The sequence below is a fragment of the Zingiber officinale genome, chromosome 10A (genome assembly GCF_018446385.1).
Source record: "Zingiber officinale cultivar Zhangliang chromosome 10A, Zo_v1.1, whole genome shotgun sequence".
Classification (NCBI taxonomy): Eukaryota; Viridiplantae; Streptophyta; class Magnoliopsida; order Zingiberales; family Zingiberaceae; genus Zingiber; species Zingiber officinale.
Window position 1 is genome coordinate 3,738,521 of NC_056004.1, and position 11,137 is coordinate 3,749,657.

Genomic DNA, 11,137 nt, shown 5'->3' on the forward strand with positions numbered 1-11,137 from the left:
TATTTTCTTAAAATGGTCTTGCATCCTGTATCACCAAGAGACAGTGACAAGAGAGTCGGAATCCAAGAGACTAAGGATCTAAGAGGTCTGAAAGATTAAGAAACCGAAAGACTAAGGAGCCGAAAGACCAAGAGACTATGGAGCTGAAAGACCCAAGACTTTTCTCTATTAGAATCACCTTAGCAGATTTCACCAATCTTCTTTTATCCACACAACCTATTGATCATTCCCCGAATCAGTTAACTTTAGTTTCCAATGTAAAAATGAGACTTTTACAATCTGTTTCTTACTCAGGTGCTAAGCAGCATCGGCACACCTCTATCTTCTTAAGCAAAATATGAATAAATGAAATTTCAAAAATTAACTACTTAAATAGATTTTGGTAATCCACACAAATATAGTGTCACCTAATACAGTGTCACCTGTTGGAATCATATTGTTACTTACAAAAATCATTAATAGGAAACAAAAACAAGAAAACACTGACTTCTCTTTGGTATGGAAGCCTATAAATAAAGCAGCTTCACAATTTGTAATGGAAGCCTCTGCGCCACCACATGGCAAAAAAATGAACAGGAGTTCCCAATCACCTTGAACAGCCTCAAAAGGCTGAACAAAATATACATTGTTATGAAGAATCCAGGTATGCGGCAAGTAACTGGTCATGAGTTTTCAGTCTCTTTGAAGATTCTGATGGCTCCTCGACTAGGGCTCTCGACCTACTGCATCCCTTTGCTTGATTATAAGAACCAGAGTCTTCCTTGTCCTATGAGCATTACAGGAAACAAGATAACCTCAAGTATTACCGAAGGTTGTAGACGAAATTTTGCGGAGATGTGCACAAGATTTTGCTGCCATGATATTGGTACAATTGGTGAAGTGAAAGGATATACCTTATTGGTGCAAGTTGTGCTACCAGGCCTCTTGTTAACTGCTCGCTTGCCAAGATCAATCTGCACGGAGATATTGGCTTGTGACAGATTTATTCCAGAGCTTTGCAATGTCTGAATCAACGTATTCAACAGCCTGTTTTTCGGTGCCAAGGGTACAAAGCAATCATGAATAAGCAACCAAGACAATATGCTCAAGCAAGTATATTCTAAATTTGCAACAACAGATTGATTAAAGTCGTATCAATTGAATGTTTGCTCACAAACTTATCATAGATGGAAACATATGTGCACGAAGATGGAAGAAGAAAAATGAATCATGCTTAAGAACCAAGATGAATGAATCTACAACAGCCATAAGATCACAACAACTGAAACTGGAAGGGAAAATAGGTCAATAAATTGGATCGGGTAATACTCACTCATGGGAGTAGGCAGTAGACACATTGATTGTGCCCTCATCAATTATCAGTGTCTCTTTTTCATACAGCCCCTGCCTGACAACAGCACCGTCAGCAAGGCCGCATGACCTTAACCATCCACATTGATCTTGAGATGCAGTGTTATGGGCTTCTAATGACTTTGGCTGCAACCGATCAGTAGTATTATTTTCTCTTCCTAGAGGGAACAATAAATTGTGGGTGGGAGCCAGATTGATTGCATCCATCGTCTTTTTGTATGAGATACCACCAGAAACCACAAACGTTTTTTGTTGATTGAGAGTAATCGATGTCGGGGTAGGAAATGCAACACTAGGAATGCTACTTTCATTAACTTTCTTGGAGTAGATATGTGTAGGAGTAGAAGAATCATCACTCACAACATGAGAGACCGATAAACCATTTGCAGGCACATGGCTGCTGTTCTTCTGTAAAGAAAATTTCTAGACAGAAAAAAAAGAAGAAGAGACGACGATAAGTAGGCTTAAAAAAATCAAGTCTCAAACAAATTGTAGACGAGCTTGTTATGAACTGAATGCTACAGTTTGCTAAAATGATAAACACACCACTCTAAGATCAATAACGTTGCATAAAGTACAAAAGAAAGTACAGTTAAGCCTCAGGTAGTGCACCCTAGAAAACTGCAACATTTTATGATTAACAATTAATCACACTTTCATAAAGCTCAGAGTAGAGATTCTTCTTCACCATATCAAGAGTTCGTTGCATAAGAAGGTAAATTGAAAAAAAAAAAAAAATAGGAAACTATATGATCCCGAGTAAGCTTTTCTTTTATGTTGAAGCCAAGGTAGGCATCAATCAAACACAAGATTATCCAAGAATTTGGTATCTGTCAGCCATTTGTCAAGAAAAGTAGTTTCATAGTACACTCATTTGCATGAGCCTATGATAGATATGCTTGGTAGAGATAGATGAAAAAAAAAGTCTCTTGATAAATTCTACCAAATACCTCTGTGACATGATCATAGCTTTTTCTGAACAAAATAAAATATGTTATTTTGCAAGAACACTGACACAGAAGAAGATGAAGCCAGTTTCTACTTTCTAGATCAGATTTTCACGTTTTCAAATTCAACTGACTCATGAGTGTAGATAAACAAGGTGAATGTAGTATTCAAGTTCAATTTGCTCAAATTATAAACCTATCGCCTAATCACTAAAGATATATGGCTATGCTATTCAAAGTTGAAATGCAACATGCGTGCATCAGAGAATAGCACAATTTTAGCTTCAGAACTTTTACCCAAGGCATTAACTTCACATCATCTTGACCGCATTCTGGGTTCGATGATTCATACTTCTGCACCTTTTCTTGTAGAAAACGTATATATTCAATGACCTGAAGAATATTATATAAAATTTGTCAATTCAAAATCAAGAAATCCATTGTTGTAGAAAAACAAATATTGTACGAAGATATACGTGGCACTTAAAATGTACCTCCAGAAGAAATGATGCTTTGTCTCTCTTCTGATCGCTGTGAGGCATGATCCCTCGGAGTATATGAAATCTGCATGGATGATTATAGATAAATACAATCAGTAAATCTGAGTAAGTGTATGTATATGCACGAAAGGTGTAAATAAAATTTGAAGGTTTAAAGTTAGTTAATCTAACATTTTTGTTTACCATTTTGAATAGAGAATCTTAAATATAAAAGCATTAAAGCAATCAAAAGGGATACACAATAACAAAAACACAACAGCCTATTTATTTAGGATGTTTAAACAAGGAGGAATTCTAACATGCATAAGATATGCTAAGGTAAGAATGTTTAAGCGCACCAAAATGTAAGTGTTACATTAGCAGCATTTGAATTTGTCAGTTCCTTCCCATATCTCAAATATGCACCCACAATGCTTAAAAATCATTGTTTTCATCCAGGAAAGAGAGGAACTAGCTTGCCTATCATTGATTTTGCATCTTCTTCTTTGTTCTGTCGCAGAATGCTTTGACCGTGGTGTATTTGGCCTTTGATCATTGCATCTTGCATTTTCCTCTACTTTGATACTCAAATCTGCAACAATAGCAAATAAACAGTGTTAGAGAACTCTGTTCCGAGAAAAGTCCAATAGAAAAATGAGATCAAGGAATGGAAATGAAGCATAGAAAAGAGTCACCTTTACCAGCTGAAGAGCCTTCACGTTTCCCAAACTCTTCATCGTTGTTCGATCTATTGCACCCCCGGATGGGTACAGAAGAAGCCAGCACCATGAATTGCTTCCTCTCCCAAGCTGGATCGTGTCTGTCAAAAGAAGACCCAACATCTCAAGATAAATATCTTACTTCAAATTAAAAATGGAAGAATTGAGTAACAAAATTGGATGGCAAACCTTCCGGATGTGCCGATGTCATCTCCGACACAGGCAACAGAGGTAGGTCCAGAGCTACCATGAGCAGTAGGGAAGCAGGACGGCCACTGCCCTGAGCAAGATAAATGATCAATGCGTCAATTTTTTTTTTAATAAAAGAAGCATCAAATTCCTTCAAAAGTCACGGAAGCTGCGAATTTCAGATTATGTAATAACTTGCATAATTTGGAACAGATGCGCAAGGATAAAAAAAGTAGCCCGGGGAAGGATCCATATATGGTTTTATCCTTTTTCTTAAAGAAGTTGTTTCCAAGATTTAAACTATACAAAAAAAAAAAAAAAACAACCCGTGAACATAAGTTCCTGCTATGTGGGGTCTAGGCAAAGATCTAAAGTAATAATTTTACCGTTGCACTAAGACTCCCCTTCTCAAATTATAATTTAACAAAATATTTAAATATTCTTTCACATTGGTTCTTATAAAAGATTAAAAATAATTGAGAAAGACATTAAACAAGTAGTTTAACAAAAGAGTAGCATAAACTAATAATCGAGACAAAGTAGATCCTAAAGGACAAATGATGTTTCATCCCCTAAAAGATAAAAAATCACGTTCATTACTTTCTAAGTTATATTCTTCCACTTTCTAACTTATGTTCTTCAAAATATATATATACATATATATATATATAGAATAATATTGAAAAAGACAATAAAGGATCGTTAAAAAACATCCTCATAAATATTTTTATATCAAACTGGTTATTGTTCAACTTCAAAAATATAAATATTTTTGAAAAACAACTAGAAAACATTTTATTATAATTTTTTTATTTTTTTTTCCAGCCAACATCAGTTGTTTATGGACAAAGTGATTTTGCAAAAAACATTGACAATCATTTTTCAGTAAAACTGTAATTATTAAATAATGGGGAAAAAGCTAAAAAAACATTTTTAGATTAAAAAACTTATGATATAATGATAAAACAAGTTATTTTGAATGAAAGAATAACTTAATAAGTTTTTAACAAGGATTATATATATATATATATATATATATGATGTCAAGTCAAGTGGTCAAAGCTGGTCGAGCGGGCTAGTTACGGCCTTGCAAGCCAATTACGACCGGTCATGTTTGAGCGGACGAACAAGGCCAAACGGGTAATTCAAGGTCAAGAGACAAACAGACAGTACATCCCTTGGCTGTCGTCTTCGCCGAGCAAGAGGCATGTCCATCCGGATGAGAATCAGCCCTCCGATAATGAAAAAGTTAAGTAAAGAGAAATTGCTCGGTATAGTATAGTCGAGCGAGCGTGTCTCGGCCGAGCAGCCATCGCTCGGCCTACAGTGGGACCCACCTGTATATCTCCTCGTACTGTTTTAGAGGTTTTATGTCATTGACAACCGAACATGTTCCACAGGCAAATCATACGGAGGGCCAATGCCAGGAACCCCTTCCTGGTTCGGCACTGATGTTTTTGTGATGCAGGAGCACATGACGTCTTTGCTGCGTCAAACTCCACATCCCTAGATTTCTGTCTTCTCCGCTTTCGAACAGGATTATATATACACACACAACTCATATGCTACGTGCCCGTGCCTAAGGAGGGCACCACATGGCATTGCTTGAGGGGGCATGCGCATTTGCCCCCAGGGCGTAGCGCAGACAATGGGTGTATGACATCTTTGGTGTAATGGTTAGGGGTTGATTCTCAGAAACGGACGACCTAGGATTTACCCCACCCTGCGCCTATGACCTGTATACCTAAATTTACGTCCCTTCATATCCGTAAGACCGGTACTAAGGGAGCTGCTAAAGTTGCGGGTGTGGACACCCACGTATAAATCAAAAGCTTTCTAAGAATATCAACGGAAATACTTTAATTTTCTAATAAAAATATAAATTTCGAGTTTAAAATATCATCAAAGTGTTTTTCTGTATGATAGTCAAGATTAAGTTGTTTGTATTATTTTCACTCATATGAATTCAGTTTATTTTTTAGAAAAAAAATTTCTCTCAGTCCATCCTTGAATTATGTAAATAAATCACATAATTAGAAGAGAAAAGAATTGTCTCAGAGCAGGTGCCGATTTGTCTTTAAAAAAAGACATTATTATTATTATTATTATTATTTTTTATTATTATTATTATTATTTAATTCGATGATAATAATTACCTCTTGAAACAGTGTCTTTCTCATCCCACAGAGTGTAAGAAGCGCCGCCCGCTAAGGAGCCGTAGCTGGTGGCGGTACTCCGACTGCCGTAATCAGGTTCGGATTTGGCCTCCGACAAGATCGGGAAGCCTCTCGCAGAGCCGGAAGCCTTGACGATCGCAGCGGCGTGCGGCACATGACTGACGGTGTACGCGCCCACCCCGCTAGGGAGCACGCCCTCCGCCTGAATCACCGCTTTGACGGTAGCCGGGACCTCCGCCACGTCATTTCCATAACCTTCCTCCTTCTCAAGCGGCCGAAGGAAGTCTCGAGTCTTCAAACTGAAACCTGGGAAAATAAATAAAGCACCATCAACAAGCTAAGATTTTGCAACATAATTGGGTGAAACTTTCAAAATTCCGACCTTCCGTCATTCGTTCATTGTTTTCGCCCTCGAATCATTGAATTGGGATTTCAAAGGGAAAGTCAAAGAGAGAAGTAGAATTTAAAATTTTGTCATTCTTATTCTGTCTATTTACAAATCAAGCAGTACTGCAAGTACCTCGGGAGGAGGATCTAGGATCTGGAAGCTGGAAGGACGGATCGGAGGAGTAAAGCGAGAGGAAATCATGCGTTACTTTCTTCCCTGCAGAAAAAAAAAGGTGACAAATAAAAACACAAAGAATTAAACAGCAATTAAACAAACTTTCTATCTGTACCTTCGAGCTCCATCACTCCTCAAATTACAGTCGAACTTGAAAGTTCATAAGAAGGAGCAAGCCAAATCTCGAATTCTAGCCAAACTTCTCTCCTCGGAGATGAAACGCCGAGCAAATAAACTCTGTAAAGCTCTGATCGAAATCAGGGGCTAACAGAAGAAGAATCCAAATTCGAGCGCATTCGACACGGGATCTAGTCAAATGATCCTGCAAAATCTCGATAGGCAAATTGAGGGCCAAACGGGATCGATGTGCTCCCTTTAGTCGAGGAGAAACGAGAGAGGCTCCGCCGAGAGCTCAATACGCCTCCTCGCGCTTTGAGCTTTTCCTTTTTCTATTTCTTTGCCGCCCCCTCGCTTTTATCTTTCCACTTCCACGACTGCCCTTTCCGTCACCGATAACGCCGTCTCGGGGAAACAAAACGGCGGTTACCTTCCCGTCGCCTCGTGGAGCGTTCTGCCCGCGGCCGTAAAAGATCACAGCCGGGCGATCGGAGCGATCGTGCGGCCGAGACCCACCGATGGAGACGTGGTAACGGGAATCACGTGAAGTACGGTGGTTGACTGTGGTTGGCCGTCGACGCGAGAGATGATTGCAGGCGCTAATCCCGAACCCGGGTATTATTAGATATTAATGAAATTTAGTTTATTTGGGAAAGGGATTAAATTAGAGATGGACAGCGCAGCATGCCGGCGACGTGGGGCGACGACGCAGTTGCCCCTCAATTGCCTGGAATCTCCACCTGTCTAAACCTCTTTGTATAATAAAAAAAGTTTGGGCACCAGTTAGTTTGGGACATTTGTTGACGGTTAATTGATAATTAGAGCGCATGCATCCGAACGCCGCGGAACGGTGACAGAGGAGCGTGCGGATGCGCAGTGGGAAGAGACCTGAGCACGGCACGTCTGACATCTCACGAGAGACGAGACTGGACAATCGTACTGTGTCCCAGGCCTACCATTCTAACGTCAGGTGATAGTAACTTTCAAGTCACGTGCAAATAGTTGCAACGCAGGGGCCGGTTTGCTAGAAACTTTTCATTCTTTTGTATGTAATAATAAAAAGGAAAGATGAGTTGGGAAGATAACGGAGACGCGTGCAAAGATGAAGATTCAAGAAGCCAGGTACACAACTGATGCGATAATAAGAAAGAATTTATCTAATACGAATTAATTATCACGATATAAATTAAAATTAAGATGATCAATGTTAAGATTTAGGTAAGATTTATCCGCATAACTCGAGCTAAAAATGATTATATCAGTCGATCGGATGAATCATTGTCCAATCGATTAACCGAATGAATTAGTGTCTGATCCATCCGATTGGTAGGAGAATGGACCGAGCGGATTACCCGTCCGACTCAAGGTATGACATTATATGTATTAAGAACGAATCGATAAAATAATAAAAGAGAAAAAAACGGAGATACTTAATAAAGGAAAGAGTTAATAAAAATAATAGCAAATAAAAAAGAATATTTCATCTATCATTGAATGTAAAGAAGTCAAAAAAAATAGTCTTCTGTCGATAATTAATATCATTAAACAGGGGAAGACGAAGTGTCACTAAGAAAGGTATAAAAGAGTATGCTAAATATGAAGGAGGTAAGATTGATCTCTGTCTCTATTATTCTCGATTTCTCTTCCTACTATTGTTTCTAACTTGAGCGTCAGAGGATCAACGCCATAGACCCTTCCTTGGCTCGGTTTATTTTATAGAGGAGTGAGGTCTTCATCCAGTCAGAAGAGCTGCCACATCCCCGGCTTTCCAGCTTCAGGCTTTCGGATAGGAAAACGCTATGGGAAAGTAACCTGCATCTAAACGAGAAGATGGAAGACGCTGGACAATTCACAATGGTAACGCTGACGCAAGAGGATCTCGACACGCTGATACAGGCCCGAGCGGCGAAGATAATGGAACAACAACAACAGGCACTGCTGAGCGCCAACAGGCACTGTCTGAGCGCCAACAGGCACTGTCTGAACACTAAGTGTAGGAGTCTGCAGCCTCAGCGGCAGGTCCTCAGGCTGAGCGAGGAGACCGAGTGGAATAAATTTCCACTCGATAACCGAACAAGAAGCCAATCAGCACTTATGGGGAAGCCCCTAATGCGCCGATCCTATTCCACCGAGCACTATTCTGGGCTCCATCAGAAGGGGGGCCGAGCGGATAGAGACCAACGATCTTTCTCGGATGAAGCGCCCATCCGGGATGCACGAAAGGGAAAAGTGCCAAGGTTAAACGATTCGCCTGAACGAGTCAATCGACAGTTCTGACAAGGGATTCTGGAGGACCCTCTGCCGAAGCATTACAACCCGCTAACGATCGGAGAATATAATAAAGCAACCGACCCGGACAACTACTTGGCCAAGTTTGATAACACGGTCACACTTCACCAGTACACGGATGGGGTGCAGTGCAGGGTTTTCCTCACCACGCTAGCTGGATCAGCGCAAAGTTGGTTCAAGCGATTACCAAGCGGCTCGATCCATAGCTTCAAGGACTTCCGAGCAGCCTTCCTGCATCACTTCACCAGTAGTCGCTGCCACCAAAAGACGAGTGTGAATCTATTCTTGCTAAAGAAAGGGTTTAGAGAGGCATTGAGGGTTTATATCCATCACTTCAATCAGGTGGTAATGGACATCCCGGCGGTCTCCTCGGACGTACTGGTGAACACCTTCATCCAAGGGCTCACCGAAGGAGAGTTCTTCCGATCACTCATTCGGAAGCCGTCGAGAGACTTCGGCCACCTACAAAAGAAGGCCAACGAATACATCAACATGAAAGAAACTCAGGCGGCAAGGAAGAAGGAGATACTCGTCGAGCTAGCAAGCGCATCTGAGCGGCGTCCGCCGAGCAACCATCAGCCCCCCAAGGGACCTCGATCGGGAGAAGCCCAATCCCACCAAGAGCCAAGGATGCATGCCCTGCAGCATGTGGCGGATGGTCGCCCGAAGGTCGCCAAAGGCAAGGAATGGGCGCCACTCTTCTGCTCCTTCCATCAATCAGCAACACACAACATGCATGATTGTTATGAGCTAACGCCGATAGTTAGTAGACCGGCCTCGAGTGGATACCGTCGTCGATCACCACTTCCTGATCGACGGCACCGAAGCTGATCTGCAGGGCGAAGGAAGGAGGATGACTGAGCCATACCATCATCAACCCCTGTAAAGGAATAACCTAGGTCCCGCCCGAGCCTCTGCCGAGTGGATCAGACCATCATCACGAGAGGAAGAGAACCAGAGTAATGCTGCTCAAAGAGAGATATGAATGATAGCCAGCAGGCCGACCGACGACAATTCTAACCTTGCAAGGAAGTCGCATGCTTGGCGACTCGAGATTCACATTGTTGGCTGTAGTAAGGAGAGAGCTGAAGGACCCGAGATCAGTTTCGACCCTAGAGATTTAGAGGTAATGGAAATTCCTCACGATGATGCACTGATCATCCGAGCAGTAATTGTCAATTATACAATCCATCGAACTTTTGTTGATACAGGAAGCTCGGTGAACATCATATACAAGAAGACATCCGATCAATTGCAAATCGACTAGAGCGAACTACTGTCGATGACGACCCCACTCTATGGTTTCACGGGCAATGAAGTGTTATCGATCAGCCAGACCAAGCTGGCCATCTCACTCGGCGAGGAGCCCCTGAAGAGGATAAGGACCACAAATTTCATTGTGATAGACGCCCCATCGGCCTACAATGTTATATTAGGCCGACAGGCCCTCAACGAGTTCCGAGCGATAGTGTTCGCCTACTACCAAAAGATTAAGTTCTCGGTGGATAACAAGATGGGAGAAGTCAAAGGTGACTAATTGGTCGCTTGGCGATGCTACGTCGAAATGGTCAGATCAGAAGCAAGGACCACTTGGAAAAACCCACGCCTGGAGGTGAACGCCATCATTGAGAAGCCTCCTACATTGGTTTATTAAGAAAAGGAGAAGGTCCAGATCCACCCAAGCCGGTCGGAAGCAACCACCTTCATTGTCACCGATCTAGAGAATGAGAAAAAGGCAGAGTTGTCTAGCTGCCTTAGGCAAAATCATGACGTGTTCGCCTAGTTAACCCACGAGCTCCCTGGAATCTCACTGAGCATCACCCAGCACGAGCTTCATATCCGACCAGACGCCCGGCTCGTGAAGCAACGGAAAAGGGACTTTAGTGTGGAGTAGAACCTAATCATCCGGGCAAAAATAGAGAAATTACTGGAGGTCGGCCACATCCGAAAAGTCCAGTTCCTGAGCTGGCTCACTAATGTCATGCTGGTCTTCAAGTTGGGCAACAAATGGTGGGTGTGTATCGATTTCCATGACTTGAATAATGCATGCCCGAAGGATTTTCTATCCACTGCCTCGGATAGATTAGATGGTGGACTCTACGGCGGGCTGCGAGCTAATTTGCATGCTCGACGCGTATCAAGGCTACCACCAAGTGTCGCTCGCCAAAGAAGATCAAGAAAAGGTTAGCTTTATCATAGCCGACGGAATGTTCTACTATAATGTCATCTCGTTTGAACTTAAGAACGTCGGTGCCACTTACCAGAGGCTCATGAACAAGGTGTTTCGAAAGCAGACGGTCGCAACTTG

The 11,137-nt window shown here is 41.8% G+C and overlaps 1 protein-coding gene across 3 annotated transcripts; it reads right to left on the minus strand.

Annotated features, from left to right (window-relative positions):
- Positions 1-346: 346 nt before the first annotated feature.
- LOC122027342 (transcription factor BIM2-like) lies at positions 347-6,885 on the minus strand. Of its 3 annotated transcripts, XM_042586291.1 has the most exons (12): positions 6,539-6,884; positions 6,382-6,465; positions 6,244-6,271; positions 5,841-6,167; positions 3,685-3,775; positions 3,472-3,596; positions 3,257-3,368; positions 2,792-2,861; positions 2,595-2,690; positions 1,313-1,773; positions 894-1,026; positions 347-766 (listed from the first exon to the last, which is right to left on the minus strand). In XM_042586291.1, exons 2-12 carry the CDS (start codon positions 6,448-6,450, stop codon positions 629-631), a joined length of 1,650 nt encoding a protein of 549 aa, XP_042442225.1. In that variant the 5' UTR covers positions 6,451-6,465; positions 6,539-6,884; the 3' UTR covers positions 347-628. The 3 variants fall into 3 exon arrangements, with proteins under 3 accessions (XP_042442225.1, XP_042442226.1, XP_042442224.1); XM_042586292.1 differs by lacking the exon at positions 6,244-6,271 and having other exon boundaries at positions 3,478-3,596; positions 6,539-6,885; XM_042586290.1 differs by lacking the exon at positions 6,244-6,271 and having other exon boundaries at positions 6,539-6,883.
- Positions 6,886-11,137: the final 4,252 nt, after the last annotated feature.